The 23,267-nt window shown below is 67.1% G+C and overlaps 2 protein-coding genes across 10 annotated transcripts in view; one reads left to right on the forward strand and one right to left on the reverse strand.

Moving 5' to 3' along the window:
• The window catches only part of MOB2 (MOB kinase activator 2), a 28,197-nt gene extending 11,075 nt beyond the window's left edge, over nt 1-17,122 (forward strand). The window contains exons 1-5 of one of the 2 annotated variants that reach the window (XM_037146287.2): nt 6,342-6,466; nt 10,425-10,585; nt 11,206-11,299; nt 15,812-15,936; nt 16,122-17,122. In XM_037146287.2, coding sequence (XP_037002182.1) covers nt 6,357-6,466; nt 10,425-10,585; nt 11,206-11,299; nt 15,812-15,936; nt 16,122-16,426 — 795 coding nt within the window. In that variant the 5' untranslated portion in view covers nt 6,342-6,356 and the 3' untranslated portion in view covers nt 16,427-17,122. Of the gene's footprint in view, nt 1-6,341; nt 6,467-10,424; nt 10,586-11,205; nt 11,300-15,811; nt 15,937-16,121 lie in introns of those variants that run through there. The other variant, XM_037146288.2, reaches the window with a different exon arrangement.
• A 4,974-nt stretch (nt 17,123-22,096) lies between these two features.
• BRSK2 (BR serine/threonine kinase 2) overlaps nt 22,097-23,267 on the reverse strand; it is a 41,236-nt gene continuing 40,065 nt past the window's right edge. For 2 of the 8 annotated variants that reach the window (XM_037146292.2, XM_053658077.1), the window contains one exon: nt 22,097-22,388. In XM_037146292.2, coding sequence (XP_037002187.1) covers nt 22,369-22,388 — 20 coding nt within the window. In that variant the 3' untranslated portion in view covers nt 22,097-22,368. Of the gene's footprint in view, nt 22,389-22,634; nt 22,859-23,267 lie in introns of those variants that run through there. The other 6 variants (XR_008390230.1, XR_008390229.1, XM_037146290.2 and 3 more) reach the window with 4 other exon arrangements.

Raw genomic sequence — 23,267 nt, forward strand, 5'->3', positions numbered from 1 at the left:
AAGTGGTCTCATCTCCCCGCGAGTGGGGGAACCGGTCGGGTGTGGGCTGCGGGGGGCCCAGCAGCAGAGAGTTGGTGCCATTGCCATGGGCTCCTGACAGCGGGAAGCAGACGAGACCCTTTTTAAAGTATGTATTTTATTTCTTTAGTTTTAGAGAGGGGGCCGGGGTGAAAGAGAGGGAGAGAAATATCAGCGTGTGGTTGCCTCTCTCGAGTCCCCTACTGGGGTCCCTTTGGTTCGCAGGCCGGTGCCCACAGCACCTGGCTGCACGGTGGGGGTGGGCGCAGGGCCTGCAGGAGCCCGGGTGTCTCCACGTGGGCGGGCAGCGGGTCCAGGCTGCAGGGGCCACAGCCGGGACGTGTCGGAGCGCCCCTGTGCAGAGCGGTCCCTGAAGCTCCCGGAGAGAGTGGACGAGGCAGGGGCTCGGACGCAGTTCCAGCGGGGCACTCAGACCCGGGCTCCCAGTAGCCGCGGCACCCGTGTTGATATGGGCCTCCCGCCAGCCGCCTGCTGCGCATGAGCTGGGGCGCAGCCTCCGTGGCGGCTCCGGAGAGAGGTCACTTCCCTGACACCCCGTCATCCACGGCCCCTTTCCTGTGTCCAGCCTCTCCCCGAAACCTCGCCCTTCCTGCGGCCCGTCTTTCTGTGACCCCCTGCCTCCCGGAACCCCTCCTCCCACGAACCTCTTTCAGGAAGCGCCTGAGGGCACCAGGGCTGAGGGAGCCAGAGGGGACTGCGGCGGACTGAGGGGGCAGCCCCACCGGCCCCTGGGTCACCCCTGCCAGTGTGGGACACCCCTGCGGTGAAAAAGCAAGCTGCAGCCCTCCGTCACGGAAATTCCCGAAGGCCGGTCCGCGCTGTTTCAGACGAGTTTGAGCCCCTGTCACGTTCCTGGCATCAGCTCTCTGGGAGCCACGTTACACCTCACTCCACATGATGGGCGCAGACGTGCCTCCGGCCTTCTTCACTCTCCTCCCGGTGCGCACGGCGCTGACCCTCCTAAGGCGCTTTTGGAGGCTGAGGCATCCACAGTGGAGGGCCACTTGTCCCGTGGGAAGGTCCTAGTCACCTCGGTTGCTGTGCCCGCAGGCACTGCCTGCAGGTGGGCGCTGGTGTCCTCCTCGGCCACCGGGACTGGGGCTCGTCCTGAGCAGGTATTTCCGTGAATCCCTGGAAGCTGACCTCCCGCGGGGAGGGGCTCCACGCTCTGGGGCGGGGAGTGGGCTGAGCATCGGGCCCTCTGTGTCCTGGTCAGAGAGGGGGGAGACCCTTTGAGTTGGGCACACCCATCCTCCCCGCCCTGGTCCACTGACCACCGGGGGCAGGTCTCGCCTCCATGGCTGATTTGCAGGTGGGGTGGTCGTCCTTCTCCCTGGTCTGTGCGTGTCCCAGTTGGTGGATCAGGAGTTTGTTCTTTCAGAAACACGTGGCGACCCCTTGCCCCTGCTCTCCAGCCGGGGCCAGCGGGCACACTCCCTGCTCCCACTGAGCTCCCTGGACGCAGCAGGAGGGGCGTGGGGGGTTGGGGTTCGGCGGAGGCCCTGTGGGGCTGAAGACACAGCGAGGCGGGGTCCTGGCACGGCTGTGGGCTTCCCCCCCCCACCCCCAGGCCGGCCTGGGCACATGGGGCCTCAGAGAGGCCGGAGGGTCTGAGCACCCTTGCAGCAGGGCAGCCTGGGGACCGTGTGCCAGAAGTGACCTCAAACAGGCCTGGGTTTTCGAAAGGGCCCTCTGAGGATGGGGGCTGGGCCTGTGGGTGGCCCAGACCCTCTGTCCCCAGCCACTGGTCTGAGCTGAGGGTCTCTGCTCAGGCTTTCCTGGGTCAGTGTGGAGCGCGGGCTGTGGTATCATGGCCTTCCACTCCCTTCTGGGCCCCTCACTCCGGATGCCTCCCCTCCGAGTCCAAGCACAGGGGCACGTGCCCTTTCACCTGGACAGCGGGGAGTTGGGGAGGACAACCAGGCCCCCCGGCTCCCAGCCTGGCTGCCGTCTCCTGTGTGCAACCGAACGTGTCTCCTTCCCTCGGGGAAGCAGCTGGGGTGAGGCCCGACGGGCTGCAGGTTGGCTGCCGGCAGAGCTCCCGGAACAGGGCCCTTTGGTGGTTTCAGAACCCCGCGCCCTTGCCAGCGCTGAGCCCCAGGTGCACGTGGGCTCCTGGGGCTGTGCTGGTCGGAGCCTCGTGTGAGCTCTCGGGCACAAGCCCCCTGCTCTGTGCTCCCCGGACTCTCCCGGCCAGGGAGCTGGCCTTCCTGGAGGGGCGTCATCTCTGAGGGGCAGCTGACTGACGGGGACGTGACCCAGGGACCTGCAGAGGGGCTGGCCATGGGCTCTGTGGGACTGTCCCCACTGCCTTGCACAGCAAGGGCACTGCTGTCACTGCCTTGCACAGCGAGGGCACTGCCGCCCTCGGCACTCTAGTGCTTTTCTGGGGCAGGGCTGTTTTCTTGCTTGGATTTCAGTGTTTGGGGGAAAATATGAAAGATGCCCAACGTTTCTGCTGGACCCAGAGCCAGTCCCGCCAGTCGCTGCTCCCAGCCGTCCTCCTGTGGCCTGAGCCTGGGCTAAATCTTGCAGTCGAAGCTTTTATACCAGCCGGGAGGGCGGGGTGACTTGGCAGGACCCACGTGGCCCTTTTCTTGGGCAGCCGGGGCCCTGGCTGCCTGGGCTCGGTGCCTGCTTGGCTGGTGACAGCTAGGGGAGTGACAGTCGGCCCCCTGCCATGAGTCCACTGGGTTTTCTGAGCCCCTGCGGCCTCACAGAGGAGAGCAGGGCACCAGCATCGGTCCTCCCTGCGCCCGCCTCTTGCTGGTGCCAGGGCTCTGCTGCTGCTCCGGGGCCTCGGCCCCTCCACCAGGGGGCCACCTCGTCCCTGCCCGGGGCTGCAGGCGCCTGTCTGGCAGATCCAGTGCGGGTCCGGAGGGAAGACTTGTGAGAGGTGGCTGCCGCGTGGCCTGGGTGCCCCTGCCCTCTGTGGTCGGGCAGTGGCCGGGGGCCAGGCGGGATGACTAGGCAGGATCCAACAGCCACTTCAATTGTTGGGAGTTTGGCTTGACTTGAACTTGAAACAGAATGGCTTTGGTGATGGTCGTGAGGGCATTCATGCACCTCCGAACCCTGCACTGCAACCCGGGCCCTCAGCCCTGGTGCAGCGTGCAGCCTGCCTCCCTCCCCTGTAGTCCGGTGGCTCTCTGGTGTCCTGCAGTTCCCACGGTCACCCCGGTGGCTGGGCTTCAGTGGGCACTAGACCTCCAGCCTGACCCCTGCAGGTCCTCTGCTGCCACCCAGAAGGTCTTCCCCGACTTCCTGAGCCCAGTTGCACAGGGCTGTTTTGCAAGTTTGGGTGGCCCGCTGAGCAGGCCCCGCCCGAGTCTGCCCTCCGCCTCCCCCGCAGGCTGGCCGTCCGCAGGGCCCGTGCTGCTGGTGGCGTCTCCTCTTCCGCATAAGGTGTTGGGGGCTTGCGGGAGCAGGGGTGTGCTGAGGCTTTCTCCTTGTCCGATCCCCACCCTGCCGTCCATCCGGGGTGGGAGGGTGCAGGGTGAGCTGGCCCTTGGAAGCAGGAACTGACGGCCCCTGAGCCAGCTCCAGGGGAAAGGCCCCCTGCACAGCCTTCTCTGCCTGGAGCCCTGGCACTTGGGCCAGCGCAGAAATCGACTTCCTTCCTTTCTGAGTGTGCAGGCCCGTCTCGGGGGTGGGGTTGGGTTGGTCGAGGGCACGGGCTCTGGGCGGGCTGTCCCCACTGCGTCTGAACTTCCTTGCCATCCACGCTCAGTTGCCACCTCTATTGAAACGGCAGGTGGGGGTGTGAGGCAGCGAACACCTGGGAGGTGCTCAGGGTTGCTGGGGACAGCCCTGTGGACCAGCCTCACTCCCAGGCATGGCAGCGGCCAGTGGGGCCGGGTTGGGGTGCTGAGGCGAAGCATCCGGGGCTCCGGGTGGCGGTGCCCTCCTGCTGCGTACCCTCCCGCACGCATGGGGCTCCAGGGGGCAGGCGAAGGCTCTTTCCACCCAGCGTAGGACGGACGGGCCAGGCTTGGGTGCCCTGGGCAGGCCCGAGCCAGGCCTTGTGTCCGTGGTGACCCTGATGGCTGGGCCCGCGGGGTGGTGCAGAGATGGCCTCGGCCGCTGTGGGAGGGATCAGTCCTCCTCTGTCCCGTGTACCGTGTGGAGGGGACGTCCGGCCTTGGGAGGCTGTTGCCATCCCTGCACCAGTGGCTCCAAAGTCGGCCGTCCCCACCGCCCACACCCTCCTGGCCCCGTCTGTGCCCTTGGACGCACACCCTGCGAGGGCGTTCTCAGCCTCTCCCAGCCTTTCCCGCCGCCTGTATGGCGGCTCCGATGGACTGCAGGGGGCGTCAGCACAGCCATGACCAGGCGGGCGGGTGGCCCTGCACGGGGATGCTGCAGTCCAGGCAGCGGTCCAGTCGGCAGTTCTCGGGGACAGCAGTGCTGAGAGGCGGAGGCGCTGGAGTCGGACAGGACTCGGACCCCACACATTCTGGGGTGCTTGTGGGTGCTGGGGTGCAGCCACCCACGAGCAGGGCAGTGCCCTGCATTCTGGACGAGGCTCCCGCTAGTGGTGATGGCAATGCATGCGCCGGACTGTGTGCGCCAGGAGCAGAGTGAGCGGAGCAGGGAAAACCGGGCAGAGTAGGAGGCGGAGCCCGACTTGGTGGGGTGGGCCGGGCCCAGGGGTTGAGCTGGGGGGCCTGGGGGTAGGAGGGACGGAGCCCAGCTGCCTGAAGTCACACACACACACCTCTCACGTGTGGGTATGTGCTCACTTGCACACGCCTTCCACCTGTATACATGTGCTCACACCTCATGCACACAAACGCTCACATACCTCACACGCGTGTGCACACATGTGCCTCACATGTATGCCCACATGCATACACCCCTCGCACGTACACGTACTCAGCATGCACCCCTCCCACTTGCTCACACACACACACACCACCCTCCCCTGTACCTGTGCACTCACATGCTCATAGGTGGGACTCAGTTTGCCGGTGTATTTTGGGCGGTGTGGCATCAGCGTCCATGAGGGTGGCCTCTCACTCCCCCTCCCTGCCCCAGCGGAGGCGTGGGGTCACCATTTCCCTCTGCTCTCCGGGCCCTGTGGCTGCTCCCTGGGAGGCGGCAGAGCCCCCGCGGGACCCACACCTGGCACTGCCTCGTGGAGAGGCTCTCGCTGTAAACTCGAGCTTCTCGTTCCTGCCCGTGTCGGTGTTGGTGACTTGTGTTTGTGCAGGAAGCTACTTCGTTGTGCCTTTTCCTTCCCTGTCCTCGAGTGACTCTGGGGCCTGTGGGCGTGTCCCTCATTCGGTGCCGGTTTTTGTGTCTCTGCCTTTGTGACCGGCTGGCTGGGAAGTTCATCTGTTTCTGACACTTCGTGTTCCGGTCTGCATTTGTCCGTTTTCTGTGCCGCGGGCTTTTACCATTATCTTTACTTCCTCTTGCTTTGGGTTTTCTACACACTCTTTTCTAGGTTATTCAGGTGGGTTTGTAGATTGTTTGGTTTTAAGCCCTTTTTTTCTGATGTAAACACTTATAGTAATAAGCTTTCCCCAAACCCAGGTTAACTACATTCAACAAATTTTATGTAACTTTTTTGTGAACTTTTCATTTAACTTATTAAGTCTGCTCTACAAGACCTCATTCTAGATGTTGCAGCCTTAGGCTCTAGAACTTGCCGTCTGTACTTTTTGGAATTCCCCGTCTTTTGAGTGCCGTAATCTTCCCCTTTGACTCTGCAAGGGTTTGCTCTCCCTGCGCCCTGAAGAAGGCAGGCGGCGGCCCCCAGGTTGTGCACACTCACCAACGGGTGCCGGGGCCGCTTCCGTCTGGATTTGCTGCCCCCGCAGGGCCTGTGAGCACCTGGTCTGGGTGCCCCGGAGCCTGCCGGCCTTGTCTCCCCAAGGCTGTCTGCAGGGGGGCGCGCAGCGGGCCTCTGCACCGCCCGCCTGGCATCTTGTCTCCCAGGGTTGGGGTCAGGCCTGGGGCTCTGTGGGCCGGCGGAGATGCTGGGCGGGGCTGCTGCCTGCTCCCCGCTCCCCGGAGTGTGCCACCCGGCCCCCCCACCCCACCCCCCACACACAGGCCCCTCCCTGGGGCTCTGCCCTCCCCGCAGAGCACCCGCCCGCCAGGCGCCACTTTGAAAAGCCGACCGGGACACACCCTCATCTCCCTGGGGGCCGGGCCTGTGAAAGGGGCGGCTGTGTGAGCCGCCCGGCGGAGCCCTCCGCTCCCCGCGTCCTCATTGGCTGCTGCCGTGCTCTGGGCGGGGCGCCTGGGAGGGCAGGGGCGGTGCAGCGGCTGGGCTCCCACTTCCCTCTGCACCTCCGCACCGCCCCAGCATGCTGGGGGAGCACAGCAGCCGCCCCGCAGACCGAGCTCTGCTCAGCCAGCCCCCCAAGACCGGACTCAGCTGTAAAATGGTGCTTCAGGCAGTTGGCAAAGTGCTCAGGTGAACCCTGGGGCCGGGGGGGGGGGGGGCCGAGGGCTGGTTGTCTTATTGCCCCCAGTCCCTGCCCCTGGGGTCAGGCTGAGGAGGGGCACCACTGCTGGGGTCTGGTCAGGAGTTCGTTTGCAGGAGGTCTCCCCTAATTGCCCACAGCTCCTGCTGCTGGTGGAGGGCGTGCTGCGTCTGGGCAGTGAGCTTGGCCCACCAGGCAGTGTTTTTGGCCACAGCAGCCCTGCTGCACCCCTCCCAAGGTTGTGGGACAGGCCCTTCACCGCCGTGCCGGGCGCCCATCCAGGAGTGGCCTTGTCCGGAGCCCTGATGGGGCCTCCCATGCCCGAGACGTGGGTTGGGGGGCCCCCGCTGCACCCTGTCTGCCGGAGTGGCAGCGGCTGTGTGTGTGCAGTGGGCCCCGCTGGGGGCCTCGAGGGGCTGGGACAGTGCCGTGGTCAGCTCTGGCGTGTGTCACCAGTCAGCTCCAGTCAGGGTCTGCCTGTCTGGTTCCTGGGTCCATGTCTTTAAATGAGAGGGTCTCGCTTTCCCACTCCAGTTCCTCCTTCACTGTGAGTGAACGAAGCCAGTGAGGGGCCTAGCGGAGGGACCCGTCTGTGTCTGGGCCTCCCACTGTCCCTTCCACGGGGCTCTTGTGCACAGTGGGTCGGCCACCCGCCCCCCAGGGGCTCCCGCTGAGTCACAGGTGGACACCAGCGCCCCCCCCCCCACCACCAGCGAGGGGCCCTCATCGGGCGGCTGTATCGGCAGCACTCTCAGTGGCATTGGTCCGATCGGGAACGGCGACCGTCCGGGGTGGCGTAGGGGTTCACACGCACGCAAGCTATGGGCCTTGCACACCTGTGTGCGCAGTGGGCAGAGCTGAGCCCTGCAGCAGCCCCCCCACCAGCCATGGTGTGTGACGGCCCGGGTCCCATGGGCCCCGGGGGAGGCGGGCCTGGCCGTTCTGCAGGGCCCGGGAGACCCGGCCAGGTGTGAGCGAGCGCCTGGAACCTGTGCTCCACCGCCGCCGCTTCACTGCTGCAGTTCGGGATCGGGCGCTCACACTGCTGATGTGCCTTCGTCCGGCTGCCTGGGCAGTCCCTTCCCGGTGGGACACTCGGGCTTGTGAGAGCCACTGTGTTTGGGGTGCTGACTCTGGGGCGGTTAAGCCAAGAGAAACGACCTGGTGGCCACCATGGCATCGGGCCAGCCGCAGGCAGTGGGGGACTGACAGGAGCCCGGTGGGCATCAGGCCTCCGGGCGTCAGGGTGGCAGCGAGCCCTTGTGTTCACCAGCCCTGGGGGCAGCACGTTCATGGGGGGTGCAGATCCGCAGACCAGCAGTCCCCACGTGTCTGGGCCTGGCCATCTCGGGGTACGGTGCTGGCCTGTGTCCTGGAGGAGGTCGCAGGAACCTAGACTCGGGCTGTGCTGCCCTTGCACCTGCCCACTGGCCCCCCCCACCCGCCTCTGCGCCCGACAGCTCACCCTCAGCCCACAGGGGCCCGTCCCGTGGAGCAGTTTCTGGGGGCCCCCGCCCCCTGCACCTCCCACCTCCTTTGCCCCAGGGGGCTGTCTGTGGAAACGGCCGCCTCTGGCCTGGCCCCGCCCTGCTTGCAGGCCCCCACATGTCTCCTTCCCACGACCCCTCTCCCAGACCTGCCTTGACCCCCCCCTGCTGGCAAGGCCCTAGCTCTGCCAGCACCCATGAGGGACGGACTGGGGGGCACAGGACACACAGACACACAGCAGGCCAGGTGGGCCCCTAGGAAAGGGAGGGAGTGGTGCGCCCGCCAGTGCCACTCACTCTGAGCCTGGGGACCTCCAGCTGCTCTCCCCGCACGGCTGATGCCTTGAAGGTGCATCCATTTTTCAGCACCCCACGTTATTTGTTGCCCCTCTGATAACCAAGTCGGGCCTGCTGGCGAGGCCCCCTCGGGCACACTGCACGGGCAGGTGGGGACCGCCGCAGGGTGGCCAGCCTCCTGGAGCTGGACTTGTCTCGGAGCCACAAGAGCAGCACCCACAGCACCCTGGGCCGCTCCCAGTGGGCCCCACTTCCTCCCTTGAGCTCTTGCCCAGCACCGGTGGGTCCGAGTCGGTGTCCGGCGGCTGCAGGAGCCTTTGGGTGAGGGGCCGAGGAGCATGGGGAGGGTCGTGCAGACGGGAGGCGAGCAGGCCGGCAGGCGGTGCCCATACCAGTGGCCATCCCTGTTGGGGTGCTTCCTGTGGCCACTCCTGTCACGGCCACCCGTGGGCTGCTGTTCATACGTGTTCTGTGAGTCCCCGGTGACCCGGCTCCTAAATGGCAGCAAAGGGAGGTGGGTCACAGCCTGGGCCCCCACCTTGCCTCTCCCCGTCCTCATGATTGTGGGTGTCTCCAGACCTGGAGGCCGAGGCCGCGTGTGGCCCGTATGAGCCGGGCACCGGAAGGTTGGGTGTGTGGCCCAGGGCAGAGTCTGCCTGGCAGGGGTGCCCGGCAGGCTGGTCCTTCCTACCAGGGCCACAGGCATGAGGGCCTTCGGGCCGCGTGGCCCTCTGACGCTCCGTAGCAGAGACCCAGGGCTGGCAGGACGGCCGCCCGCCCACCACTCCCGGGGAGCGGCCCAGTGTGCCAGCCGGTTCCCAGGGTGCACTAGGCCCTCCCTGGCTCCCAGTCCCCCCTGCGTGCTGCTCCCTGTGCCGGCCTAAGGGAGTTGCTCCCAGGGGACATCCTCGCCTACTCTGGGCCCCAGAAGGGCCTGAGGCGTGTGAGTGTTTGTGTCTGTGCTGTGCCTGAACCGCCCCCCCCCCGGCAGGGTGAGGATTTAGGGGTCAGGTTCTGACCCCCGTCCCCAGAATGCATGGCCCTGCCTGGCCCCGGCCCCTCCCGGTGCTGTCCCCAGAGACCAGTGCATGTCGCCTTTTAAGGAGAAGGTCCGCTGTGAGAAGCCGAAGGGAGAGCCTCTCTGGCTCAGGGAGCGTTTTTCCTTCCTGTGTCTCTTACGTAAGCCACCAGCAGCTTTTCAGAGCAGGACAGAAAGGGTCAGGCCGGGGATCTGCAGAGACCTCCCCCCGCAGACATCCCCACCCACCCCGTGTGGCCGCTCCTCCATGAGTCCGGGGACCCGGGAGTGCACTGAGGGGCCGGGCCAGCACCCTGACCACAGCCCTCCTGGGTCACAGGCCCACAGCCATCCCAGCGCCCGGCACCATATGACAGACACGCCGACCTGTGTCCAGTGGCAGCTCAAGGGGCAGACTGCCTGGCTGGCCCGCCTCAGCCCCACACACCTGGGTCCCACTGAGCGGGAGGAGCTCGGCAGGAGGGAGTGTGGGGGCACAGTGGTCTGTCCCTAGGGTCACTCCTCACATGGGAACAGGCACTTTGGAGAAACATACTCGTCTGCATAAAAATAGCCGCACAAGGCTGTTCTGGGGTAAATAATAGTGCATTTTTGTGGGAAAGAACTCTTCCTAAACAGGAGAAAACTTCAGCGAGAACTGGCCACTTCTGCACATTTCTGTGGCATTTGGCTCCCACCCACCAGCCCCTGGAAACCCGCACCCTGCTTTTGGGGGGCGGGACAGGTGTGGGGGGAAGCCCCCAGGGCAGGCAAGCGGGGTGTCAGCCCCCAGCAGGTGCTCAGTGAGGACGCCCACCTGCTGGCCACTGCTTCAGGGGTCCTGCCTTGAGGGGCTAGGTCCCCAGCACAGGCCAGGCTGGCTGCAGGCCTGGGGTGTCACACGCCGGGGAGGGCACAGAGTCCCAGGCTTGGCCCCGAGGCGGCAGGCCACCAGCTGGTGTCCTTGCATGCCCTTCTCCCAGCAGCAGGGAGACGATGGCCGGTGAGGCCGAGCCTCCCGAGTTGCCTCTGGGAGACCCCCGGTGCCCACCGCACTGGCTGAGATGACCCTGCTTGTCTTGGGGGCGGGCCTGGAGCCCCCGTCTGCACTTAGTACATGTGGTGACGGCTCTCTTCCTCTGGCAGGAAGTCCAAAGCGAAGCCCAATGGGAAGAAGCCGGCCGCGGAGGAGAAGAAGGCCTACCTGGACCCGGAGCTCGCCAAATCCCGCATCACTGACTGCGAGTTCAAGGAGCTGGTGGCGTTGCCCCGGGAGATCGACCTCAATGAGTGGCTGGCCAGCAACAGTGCGTGGGGCCATGGGGTGGGTGGGCCGCTGGCCTCAGACAGTGAAGGGGCTACCCCCTGGGTCCTCGGCGATCCACGGAGCTCTGCTGCAGAGGGCGGGCTCTCTGCGTGGCCTGTGGCCCCGGGCGGCAGCCCCCAGCGAGCCCCCTGCTCAGGTCAGCTGGAAGCTGACACATGGCGTGGCCAGTCCTGCAGGGTGTGGAGGGGACTCAGTGGGCGCCCCGACTGGTCTGGCGTCTGGGGCGCATAGAAGCCTCAGGAGGGCCACCGGCACTCGAGGTGGGATTCCACGGGGAGGGCGGTGGGCTCGGTGGGCAGAGGGTGGAGTTGCTTCAGTCGGTGCTCAGGTGGCACCCCCAATCCAGCTGGTTGTGGTCAGGGACCTTGCTTATGGTCAGGGTGGGGAGCACCCCCTCGTGGAGGGGCTCAGTCTCACGGGCCCCCGGCCCCCGCCCAGCTTGGCGCTCTGCCCAGGCTACATCTGCAGTCCGACCGTGGTCGGCGGATGCTCCATGCCCGGGCCTCTGTCTCTGGTCAGAGGCGCCGGCTGCCCGGGCCCCGAGCACAGAGCTCAGCGGGCCCCGCAGCAGCACTCATGCCGCCCACTCTCCTCCCACAGCCACCACGTTTTTCCACCACGTGAACCTGCAGTACGGCACCGTGTCGGAGTTCTGCACGGCGGAGGCCTGCCAGACCATGGCCGTGTGCAACACGTGAGTGCCGCCTTGGGCTTGGGCTTGGGCTCGGGTGGGCTGCGGGGCCTGGCCCTGCCCCCGACCCCCACTGACCTGAGCCAGGTCTTCCATGGCGGGAGCCCTGGCCCAGTGGAGGCGCAGGAAGCAGAGCCCGGCTGGGAAGGGACACTTGCCGCGGGGCAGCCCCAGTGTGCGGTGCACCCCCAGTGTGCGGTGCACCAGGACGCGGCCATGGGCTAATAGGGCCTGTTCTGGGGATGGGAACCTTCCTGCCAGGCACCCTCGTTGGTTTCCCCAAGACCACAAGCCCCGCGAGGCACTGGTCCTCCCTGCTCCAGCCAGTTGTCCCCGAGGGTGGGCTGGCCTGGGCAGCCTGGTGTGGGCAGCGGTCCCCCGGGAACCCCCCTGCCTGTCTGTCCTCGGTGAGCAGCTGTCCCTGGGGGGCCAGCCCCACTGCCGAGTGCAGTGTGGTAGGGGTCCCAGCCTCTGGAAGCAGAGGCCAGGGTGCTGGACTCGTGCTGGCAGGGGCCTGGAGGCCAAGCAGGGGCCTAGGCACTCCTCTCGGGCGGCCCTGTGCGAGCCGCCCAGGGTCCCTGCCGCGCTCGGACCCAGACAGGGGCACTCGGCTCTCTGCCCCCAGGGCCCGTCCTGTGGGAGCAGGTGCGCCCAGCAGCGGCCCCCATCCTTGTCTGTCGGGGAAATGCCATCGAGAGATGATTGAGGTGCCACCTGTGTCCCTGGCTAGTCGCAGTGAGACGTGGCTCGGTGCGGGGGACAGAGTGGGCAGGGCAGGGAGCAGAGTGGAGGTGGACTTGGGAAGGAGGGCGCCCGTGGGACGGGAGAGGCCCCCTCAGTGCAGACCGGCTGCAGATGCTGCGGGTGCGCGGGGCGGGCCTTGGGAGTCCTGCTTGGAGCCCACTCGGGAGCAGGCGGGCCAACTACGCACCCGGCCAGGCACTGTCTGAGGGGCCCGTTGGCAGGCAGGCGGGGAAGCCGGGCCTGCTCACTGCCCCGCCACCTGCCCTTCAGTGCCCGTGTGTTGGACAAGAGCCCCACCCCCGTCCCACTGGAGAGCACGGGTTTGGTGTCGGGCGACAGGCACGGGGGTGCGGGTTTGCCCGTGTGCAGCTGGAGGCGGGAGGAACCGATACCGTCTGCCCGCCTCTTGCCCCGGCCTGTGCAGGCTGGCTGTCCAGCTGTGTGTCGGCCGATGCACGGCCGATAGGACCCCACTCGCCACTTAAGAGAAAGGGGCAGCTTGTCACAGGGCCACCTGCTGTCCCTGGCTGGAGCTGCCTCCACACACAGCAGCCAGCTGTGGTGAGGTCCCAGGGAAGACAGGGCCGCTGGGGAGGCCCGTGGGTTCGGGGAGCTGCACGGACTTGACACCGGGCCTACTCTGAGAGCCTGACCGTCCTCATCACGCTGCTGGGACGGGAGGCCCGAGGAGCAGCGGGCCGTGCGCAGCCCTGAGGGCCGCTGGCAAGGGCCGTCCTCAGGGGCCTCTGGGGCAGCGGCAGCTCCTGCTGTTTCTCAGGCGCGGCGGGAATGAGGCGGCGGTCGCTGCAGAGCTCCGCCCCTAGCGAGGCAGCGGACCTGCCCTCGGGAACCCCGGGGGCTCTCCCGAGTGGGATTTGAGCTTGGGGACAGGGCAGCGCGGAGGAGGAGCATGTGTGGGTGCAGCAGAGGCAGTGGACAGGCACACAGCAGTCGGAGACTGACCAGTGGCTCCTGAGTGCGGGCGGTGCACTGCGGAGCATGCTCACGGCAGCCAGCTGACCGGGGGCGGGGCGTGTGGGCAGAGCCAGGAGCAGGGGCAGCAGGCTGTCTCGGGTGGGCGTCCACACCTGGTGGTGGTGGACGGGCCTGGGTGTGGGGAGGTCCCCAGGAGAGGAGGGCTCAGGCACGTGCTTGGCGAGCTGCCACGTGGTCCAGACGACGTGCCCTCAGCACGGCACGCCGGTGCGTGCACAGGGCAGAGCCACCACAACGGGTCCGATCCCAGCTCCCGGCACAGCCCTGGACACCTGCCGCCGGGTCAGAGGTACGCGATTCCCAACCGTGATGGCCTTGATCTGGCCACCGGGAACAGAGACAGCAGGGAGGTCTTCAAAGTGTGGGGTCAACAGGCTTCTGAGTGACCTGCGGTCGGGGAGAAGGTCTCGGGGTGACAGGAAGGTGTCGTCGGCAGCCCAGGTCTGAACTGTGGGTGCAGCACAAGCAACTTGTGAGGGAAATTTATGGGGTCACATGTGTATTTTAGAAGAAAAAGCTTTCAAACTTATGATCTAAACTGCCATGTTAAGCAACTGGAGAAAAAACAAAGTAAACCCAAATTGGGCGGAAGGGAAAAAAAAAACCCCAGAAATCACTGAGATGGGCCTGGTGCGGCGGCCCGGGCGGCGGAGGCAGAGGGTCACTGGAGCCCGGGAGCTCTGGGCTGTGCCCACGAGTGTCCGCTCTGAGTCCAGCGTCAGTGTGGCGGCTTCCTGCGAGTGGGGCACCACCAGGCTGCATGAGGAGGGCGAGCGGACCAGGCCAGACCCCCGTGCCAGTCAGGAACCACGGAAATCGCTCTCTGAAAACAGGAGGGAACATCGATGGAGCCAAAAGCTGATTCCCTGGAAAGATGAATGAGCCGGATGGGCCTTTTGCAGGACAGACACAGACACAGAGGAGAAGCGTCCCCGTGGTCAGTGTAAGGGGTGGGAGGGCGGCATGCAGGTGGCACCGAGTTCTGCAGGGTGGGTGGACAGCCCGGCCCTGTGGAAGGCATCCCATGGGGCAGTGCAGGTGGGGCAGCAAAAGCCGTGGGGGGAAGCCACGTACCTCACCATGCACAGCGCCGAGGACACCCAGCGGAGAACCAAAAGAACGAGCCGGGTGAGCGAGGCCAGGCAGCAGGCACCAGTCAGTCTGGGCCCCGGCAGCGTGCAGGAACACGGGGTGCAGGCAGGCACGCCGCAGAGGAGGCCGAGAACCCTTCCAGCGCACACCCCGCCCGTGGGCTGGTCCCCCTGTGCAGCCGCGGCCAGCCCAGCATTCGCCCGGAGGACAGAGGGCCCTGCAGGAGCCGCAGCGACACCCAGAAAGAGCAGCAGTCAGGACGGCTGTTGGGGACAGGCGGGCGGAAACCGACGCACGCAAACATGGCCGTGGGCGTTGGCCCACGCGGAGGAAGTTCAGTGGAGAGAAGGTGGTCTTTCCCGCCGGCACTGTTGGAGAGATGGGTAGTGTGTGAAGAAAACACATCTGTGGCCAAACCTCAGCCTGAGTGAGCGCCACGGGGACCCTGCGTGTGAGTGGGAAGCAGTGGTCCTGGACGTGCCACGGGAGGGGCTCTGCGAGACAGCGTGGGGCGAGGCCCTCGGCCCAGGGACGAGTCAGGATGTCGGGCTTGGTGGGAGCTGGAACTGCGCTGTGGGGGCAGCAGGAGAGAACCGGGAGAGACTGCAGACAACTGCGCGGGGGTGGGGGTGGGCACTGGGCTGCGAGCGCGCCTGCCGGCTCGCCAGGTGCCCACGAGGACACAGAGTGGTGCAGAGGCCGTTGGGATGGCAGCTTGGAGGGCAGTGTGGCGCTCCTCACGGAGGGCGGCGCTGGTCTGCCTCGGAATCGGCACCCTGCTCCCGGACACCTTCCCGCACCCAGTGTGGGGACTCGTGCTCGTGTGCACGCCTGGCCCGTGTCTGTCTGCAGGTGTGTCCCGGCAGCAGCCCATCAGCAGGGAGGGGGAGGGACCCGGGTCCCCACACCGTGGCCTGGCTGGGCGGCACGTGGTGTGCCCAGGAGTAGCCCAAGTGTGTGGGGGCTGAGCGGCAGGGCCAGGCCCGGGCTGGGAGGCTGGCCAAGAGGGACCTCAGCCGTAGGGCGGCTGCACTGTGTGATGTGACATAAAATGGGGACAGGAGCAGCGACAGGGAACACTGTCTCTCAGACCTGGCGCCCAGTGTCCCTTGGGAGCTGTCCTCAGGCCTCCTGGCATCTGGCGTGGGAGTCTGTGTCCCAGTTGGCAGCCGCGCTTGTTTTTCTGAGACTCTGACCTGTGCTCAGGACCCTCGGGGTGCTGGGCCCTGTCCCGTGGGGCCTCCTTGCCAGAGGCCAGGCTCTCTGCCCGGCACAGGGACTCCACGGCCCTGCAGGAGGGAGAAGGGTTGCTTACCGTCTTGCAGAGTGGCTGTGGACTGGCCTTGGGTTCCCGCCCGGCGGGGCCTCCTGGGCAGGTGGGGGAGTCGCGCTGGGGAGCAGACAACCGGAAGTTGTGCGGTGTGGTGGGGGCGGGGCCTCTGCGGACTTATTTTGCACGTGTCCAGACGGGTGTGTGTCCTGGACGCTGATTGGTCGGTGCAAGCGGACCCCCCTCTTCCGAACGGCTGCAGGTCCCCGGGGGCTTTGGGAACAGAGGCGTGGGCGCCTCCGCACCCCCACCAGGGAGGCCAGCCCTGCGGTGCCACCTCCAGATTGCAGCCGCCCCCCGGCCGTGGAGGCAGTGGGGGGGCCATGCTGTGACCACCTCCTCTGTCCCCACAGACAGTACTACTGGTATGACGAGAGGGGGAAGAAGGTCAAGTGCACGGCCCCCCAGTATGTGGACTTTGTCATGAGCTCTGTGCAAAAGCTGGTGACGGATGAGGACGTGTTCCCCACAAAGTACGGTAGGTCTCAGCACCTGGTCGTGTGCAGTGGGGGGGGGCGGGGACTGACAGGAGGGACTGTGCGCCCCCACAGCCTAGGCCACGTTGAGGGAAGCCCCTGGGCCCCCAGGTTGCAGGGCTGCTGGCGGAGGGCCGGGCGGGGCACCGCAGCAGCGCGGACTCCATGGCAGCCGCTCCGCCCGCAGGCCGAGAGTTCCCCGGCTCCTTCGAGTCCCTGGTGAAGCGCATCTGTAGGCACCTGTTCCACGTGCTGGCGCACATCTACTCGTCCCACTTCAAGGAGACGCTGGCCCTGCAGCTGCACGGGCACCTGAACACGCTCTACGTGCACTTCATGCTCTTCGCCCGGGAGTTCGGCCTGCTGGACCCCAAAGAGACCGCCGTCATGGACGACCTCACGGAGGCGCTGTGCGGCGGGGGCGGGGCCGGCGGCGGGGGCGGGGCCGGCGGCGGGGGCCCGGGGGCACAGAACCACGTGAAGGAGAGGTGAGCCGAACTGCCAGGCAGGCCTGCGCATGTGCAGATGGCCCGTGTGCCTGCGTGTGCCCGCCCGTGTGCGCTCACGTGCTGGGCGCACTCGAGGGAGGTCTGAGCAGCAACACTGGGCGGACCACGCCATCTGGGGCGCGGGACCCGCGCCCTGTCCCTGCAGGATGGGCGAGCTTCGCTTGTTGGAAGTGCCCAAGACCCCTGCCTTCGCTCAGCACAGCTCCCGGGACTGCCGCTCCCCCACTTCCTGCGGGCTCCTCGGCTCCTCCCTTTGGTCTTCTGGCACCTGGCCCTGCCTCCCTGGGCGCTCTGCCTGCGTGCGTTCTGAGAGAAATCGCTCACGCGTGGGATGGGCTCCTGCTGGGTCCTGGGCCTTGGGCCCCGCTGGTTTCTTCGTGTGTCAGGCTGGGTTACATCAGACCCTCCTGTCCCTCCACCGCCCCTGCCATGCCTGGGGCTTGGCTGTTGGCATCTGGGTGTGGGGGTGAGGGCAGGTTGGTGGTGCCCTGCACGGGTCCCAAGCCCACATCTCCCTCCTGCCCCCGCTGCCCAGGAGGGACCCGGACCGGCTGGGCTCAGACCTCCTGCGCTCAGTCGGGGGCCGCCTCCTATGTGCGCACGCCGCCGCCGTGGGCAGGAGGTGGAGCCCCACGCTCGGCTCCTCTGTGCGGTTGAATAAAAAGATTCTCTCAGGTCATCGCCTGTGTGTCTTCGGTGTTTTGGGGGCTGGGCCGAAGGCGACCTGGCCCCACAGTTACTGCTCGTTCCCCCCATGTCGTCCCCCACCCCACAGGTGGCCCTGCTCACGCCCTGGGGCTGGTTTGGTGTTCTCATGGACACGCACCACTGCCCACTGACCCTGTCTGCGGTAAGACCACCCCAGGAAGCTAGGGTGGGGGGCCTGGGCCACTGTCCTTGTGCCTCCCGTGCAGGTGACGAGGACCCTCAAGTGTGGGCAGCAGTGGCTGGGGCTTCCCCAGCAGCCGGCCGTGGGGCACGGGGCGAGAGGTGGGCACAGGCTGCCCACTGGGCCCCGGGGCTCACCCGGCTGCGGATGGCCAGAGAACGGGCACGCTGGCAGGCCCCCACCCCGTCTGGCGTCACTCCTGGCAATGTGGGCAGCCCTCGCTGGTGGTTGGTTTCAGACACACTCACCGCCTGTGCACCCTTTCCCCAGTGGGGACCTGGCCTCTGTCTCCCTGGAACCGTCAGCAGCCCTCGCCCGCCCCTGAGGGCTGTCCCCCTCCCGAGAGCCCTGGGGCTCCCCACAGTGGCCCCCTCCGCAGCCTGAACCAGAGCACTGCCTTGCGGGTGCACAGGCTCAGCGGCAGCAGCCACCCAACTCCAGCTGCTGGAAGTCCCAGCCCTGCCCACTCAGTCCGAGGGTGCACGTCAAGAGTTGTTCCAGAAGGTTCCACCCATGTGTCCTGCTGACTGATGCTTGGAACCCCTGGGAAAGGCCATCCTGCATGAAGGCTCCTGGGCCCTGCTCTGCCCTGCAGCGTCCACTGGCCATCTCTCTGGGGCGTGTGCCTCCCTCCCTGCCTCGCCAGGGCCTCGGGGGGCTGGGGCAGCCCCCCATTTCCTGTCTGTCCAGGCCAGACCTCTGCAACGCCTGCAGCCCTGCCTCTTGGGGAGTCTGAGTGAGGTCGACATAGCTGTCACTGGCCTGTCCCTGTCCCTGCAGGGACCTTCGGGAAGGGCAGGCTCGGGCCCAGTAGCCGCCCACCACCGTGGGCTCCCAGACCTGGGCTCTGACCCTGCTGGGCACCAGGTGGGCAGTGTGCCCACCGCTGGCACCCGGGACCTGGTCTGCCCTGGCTTTGGAGGCAGGTGCCGAGGGTGCTGCTGGAGGCCCCAAGGGAGGGGCCTTCTCGGACAGGAAGGCCGCACGCGCGGCTCCAGGCTGCCCGATCGCGCAGCTCCACGAGCGTGGGGCTGACATGCCGTCGTGACGGGCCGAGACGTGGGGACCTGGGGGGGGGTGATGGGCACCTCCCCACGTGTCCTCATTCTGGTCCCTGACACCTGCAAAGGTCACCAAGTGTCTCACTGCTACAGGTAGAGCTGGAGGTGGGGGGAGTGGGGGCCGGTGTGACTGTGGGGCTCCCTCGGGTGGCAAGCAGGAGGCTCGCAGGTGGCCGACGCTGCTGGGAAGGCGGCAGGTGGATCTGCGCCCAGGAAGGCAGGCTCCCCTGGAAGCTGGCAACGGCCAGGAAACAGCCTGCTCCCCGGAGCCTCGAGGGCCCGCACGCTCCCCTCATGTGGCTCCGTGAGGCTCGGTTCACAAGACTCAGCTTTGGGCCCCGAGCTAAAGCTGCTGTTGGCAGGGCCGCGGGAGGCTCACGGCCGCAGCACAGGCCCTGGAGCTCGCAGGCCTGAGGCAGGTGCCGAGGGGGTGCTCTGGGTGGCGCCCAGCCCAGGGCCAGACCCAGGGACCCTGCCGCGAGGCACAGACTCCACAGTCCTGCCTGGGCCCGGGGCCAGTGCTGGCGTTTCCACCAGTCCCAGCTGCCTCTCTCCCCGTAGGTCAGCACTGGCCGCCCTGTGTCCTGCTGACTTCTGCCCCTTGCCGAACCCACCTGCTGGTGGTGGGCGGGGAGGGCGGAGATGTCAATGAAGGGACACTGGACTTGGTGATTCAAGTCCTGGTGGCCCAGGGTACGGCGGAGGGAAGGGAGCCCTCAGCCGCAAGAGCGGGAGGGCCAGGCCCCCTGCAGCGGTCGCTCCCTGGCACTGGTGGCGTGGGCACAGCTGCTGTGGCCAGATGCCGACCCGCGGAATGTGGAGGCCGCCCCTCCGCCCCACCCCAGGTCCTGAGGCCCTGCGGGACCCAGGGCTGCTCTACCTCGGCCTCCGCGGCTACCCGAGGGCACAGCCAGTCAGGACCCAGTGGAGCAGCCCTTCGGGTGCCGGCCCCTGGCACCCCGCCCTGTAGGGACCGAGCCACCGTCCTGTCTTCCTCTCCCATCCCCGTGATTGCTGTGCTGGGCACCCTGCCGTTGGTGGGGGCCCCGGCCCTTGCTCCCAGCCCCGGCCGTGTGCGGGTTGTGTTGCTGCCTTCCCGAGCCCTCCTGGCCCAACTCTCGGAACACGCATAAGGCCGCAGCAGCCGGGCCTCGGGGCCTCGGGCTCCCGGCGCCTGGCGCCCCGTGCACCCCGACTGCCGTCTCACTCCCCACGTCCCTCACTTCACGTCAGTCAGTGTCAGCGCTGACAGTCACTGGCCTGGCTCCTGCCGAGTCCAGCCTAGAGGGGCGCCAGGTCAGAGGTGGGGCTGAGGAGGAGGCCCTGCCTGCGGGGCAGGCGGCAGGCCTGGCGGGTGTGCTGTGGCACTTTCTTGACAGACCCCAGTCATGTGCCTGGCACAAAGGACTGAGTGTCCAGAGGGCGGGGGTGGGGGGAGACAGGGAGGCTGGCGTGGGCCCTCGGCCCCACACCGGGAAGGCAGAGCCAGAGCAGGGTCGGGACCCTCCTCCTCGACCAGCAGCCTGGGGTCCCGGGCTGGGTCCCAGCCACCACGTTCCCCCCACAGGACGCTGGGCATCTGCCATGGAGCGTGGAGCCCTCCATTCTCCAAAGGGCCTTCTGCCGCGCCAGCCGGCGCCCTGCAAAGCCAGAGGAGTGGGTGAGCTCAGGAGACACGGGCCAGACTCGGCCGACTCCACCCCCGGGGGACAGGTTGGGTGGCCATGCCAGGGTGGGTGACTTGGGGACGGTGCTGACATGCCCAAAGCACAAGATGCTGCCACCATGGAGGACCGTCCCGGTGTCCACGCGGCTGTGGCGGGGCCCTGGTCCCGCTGGCCCGATCCGCACGTGGGGCCGGTGCGTGGGGCCGGGGGCTCCGAGGGCGGCACGGTGTGTGCTCAGACTCCTGGGCTGGGGTGTGCTCCCCGGCCGGTCGTCCTCCAGGCCCCGAAGGGCACCCCTGACCGCTGCTGCCCTCCTCACGGGCGAGCCTGCCCTTTGTGGTGTAGCTGCTCGGATGGTCCCCCTGGGAAGGAAGCCGGCCTTGGCCTTGGCCCATATCTTCCAGGGGCTGCAGCACCCTGTTGACTTTTCCAAACAGGATCGAAAGGGCGGTTAACCCTTGGGGGAGGAGCCCAGGCGCCAGATTGACCACTGCGGTCTCGGGGTGGCAGCCGAGTGGCGTGGCTACCCTGGGCGGTGGTCCTCGTCCGCCGCAGGTCTGCATGTCCCCGCGCTCCCAGCCTGGCCCAGAGGGCACTGCAGCTCAGGGACGCCCGCACAGGGAGCAGGGGCGGAGCACGGAGGGGCACGCCGTGGGGACGAGAGCTGCGGCCCAGGTCGGTGGCCCGCACCCCCGCCCCCTGCCCGCACGGAGACTGACGTCGGTGTCTTTATGGAAGGAATTTATTGTTCCGGAAATAAAGTTGCTCACAGTTATCTGACAGGGGTGCGCGGGGTGGGGTGTGTCCGTGTCCGTGGCGTCTGCGTGTGCACGCGTCCACGCACGAAAGGGGTGGGTCAACGAGATATTGCTTTCGGTGTCCTCTGCCTCCACACGGCCCTCCCGCGGCACCGTGCGCTTTCGCTGGGAGAGGTGTCGATAGGCGTGTTCCTTGCGTGTGGAAATCCCAGCTCGTGGTGGGGGCGTCCACGTAACAGCAGCGTTAAAACCCCCACGGCCAGAGGGTGGGCGACGCCAGAAGCAGAGCGGCCCGTCACGGGGACGGCATGCTGCCAGGCCGGGGTCCTCACGCCCGGGCCTGTGCCAGCGGGGGGAGGGGACACAAGCAAGGGCGGGGGGCAGGGACAGCGCGAGGCGGCCGGGCCCACCACCTCGCCGAGCGCAGAAAACACGCCGCAGAGGACCTGCTCACTTCCTGTCCTTGCTTATGGTTTTTTTTCACTTTTTGTCATTTTAATAAAAAACCCTGCAGTGCCCCAGCCATCCTGTGAGTGGGTGGGGCCGGGTGAGGGCCTTCCTCCTGCCCTGCTCTCGGACCCAGAACCACGAGGGTGCCCGGCCGGGCCTGGCCGAGGGCCCTGGGCAGCAGCGCCCACGCAGAGGCACGAGCAGGCGGCACGATGGCGCCGCTGTTCAGGTGTGTGTGTGCAGAGAGGGGACCGAGAGCAAGAACCAAACACAGCCCCGCCCCACCCGGCGGCTGCCCTCCCCCATGCCCTTTTCCAAAAACAACCAAGAAAAAAGTTTATAAAAATATCTTGCAGGAATTCTTTAAAGTTTACAGTAGCTTGCCAGTGCCGCATCCACCAGCCGCCCCAGACGTCCCAAGGCTCCGTCCTCAGGGCACCTCGGCCCCAGACCCACCCTGCCCAGGACACGGACGGACGGACGGACGGCAGGAGGATGCTGCTGCTGCCCCTTCCCTGAACAGAGAAGTAAAGGAACTCGATAAGTTAAAACAGCCAATAAATAATACTGATCTCCCGGTCAGCCCACTGCCTCCGGTCCAGTTCCACCCGGGCCAGGACCGAACACCAGGCCCGAGAGCACCTGCCGCTGGTGAGCCGAGAGGACTAGGTGTCAGCCGGCGGCAGGGCGGGCGCGCCGCGGTGTCGAGGGCGGAGGGGGTGCTGCGGGGAGGGGGGCCGAGGAGCGGCTGCAAGCACCGGCCGCCCGCCTTGTGGCTGCTTCGCCTGCACGGGCCCAGCCCTGGAGGCGGCCTGGTGGGCAGGCAGGGCCCGCCCGGGCTCTAGTCGCTGCAAGTCCAGTCGGCAGGGCGGGGGCGGCTTCCCCCGGGAGCCAGGTCCTCCTCCCCATGGCCATGCGGAGCAGGAACCGGGCAGAGCGCCGCGCGGGCAGGCGGACGGGGGCAGCGGAGGGCGGGCAGGGCCTGGCCCCCGGGCAGGCTGTGGCGGCGGCGGGAGCGGAGGGGCAGGTCCACGCAGCTGCCTTCTGTCGGCCGGCGTCCGGCGTGGGGCCCAGGGGACGGCCTCGTGGAGGTCGACATGTTAACTTTTCGGGATAATTCCTGGTATCAGAGCGGAAACAGTGGCGTCGTCAGAGACAGGCAGGGGGGACAGCGAGAGAGCGGCTCGGGCGCGGCGGGCCCGGCCGTGGGCTGCGGTCCCCGGCACCCCTTCCTTTGCTCCCTGGCTTCACACAGTCTAGATGGAGGGGAGGGCGTGGCCCCAGGTCCACACAGGGGGGCGGCGGGCCGGTGGCACAGGGGCCCTGGTGGCCACTGTCAGGGCCTGGCTGGGGAGGGGCTATGTGGCTAAGGCTGCTGGCGGCGGGCGGCGGGCGGCCCCGTCTTGGCCGTGTCCTTGCCCGCTGGGCGCTCGGCGTCCCCTCCAGGGCCAGGGGCAGCGGCCGCCGAGTCGCCGAGGGCACTGTGGGCACTGCACTTGGCGGGCGTGCTGGGGGCCTGGGCCGCCTGCCCGTTCTTCTCGTCTGAAAAAAGCCGTTTAATTACGTCAAAGAAGTTACTCAGTGGGCTGCCTGGGCACACAGAACAGGAGACAAGAGAAAAAAGAGAAGGAAAAAGAAAAAAAAGGGCAAGAGAGAGGAAAGGAAGGAGAGAGAAAGAACAAACAAACGAATGAACAGGAGGCCTCGGAGGAGAGAGAAAAACCCAGCGAGATGAGGTCTGAGACGGGCTCGGGGGCGGGGCTCGGCCACAGCAAGCGGGCGGGCGCCAGCAGGGTGGGGAGTCCTCCGTGCCAGGGGCTGGCGGGGGGGCGGGTGGTGGTTTGGGGGAACCAGAGATGGGGCCTGTGGGCTTCTGCACTGTGGGGCCGGAGCCCAGGGCAGGCAGAGGCCCCCCTTCCAGCTCAGCCACACCCTGAGTTCGGCCACCAGTCTCCCCTGGTCAGCCCGCAGCCCGGCCGGCCAGCTAGCCCACTCTGAA

The sequence above is a fragment of the Artibeus jamaicensis genome, unplaced genomic scaffold (assembly GCF_021234435.1).
Source record: "Artibeus jamaicensis isolate MK-2021 breed Jamaican fruit bat unplaced genomic scaffold, CSHL_Jam_final scaffold_537, whole genome shotgun sequence".
NCBI classification, from domain to species: domain Eukaryota; kingdom Metazoa; phylum Chordata; class Mammalia; order Chiroptera; family Phyllostomidae; genus Artibeus; species Artibeus jamaicensis.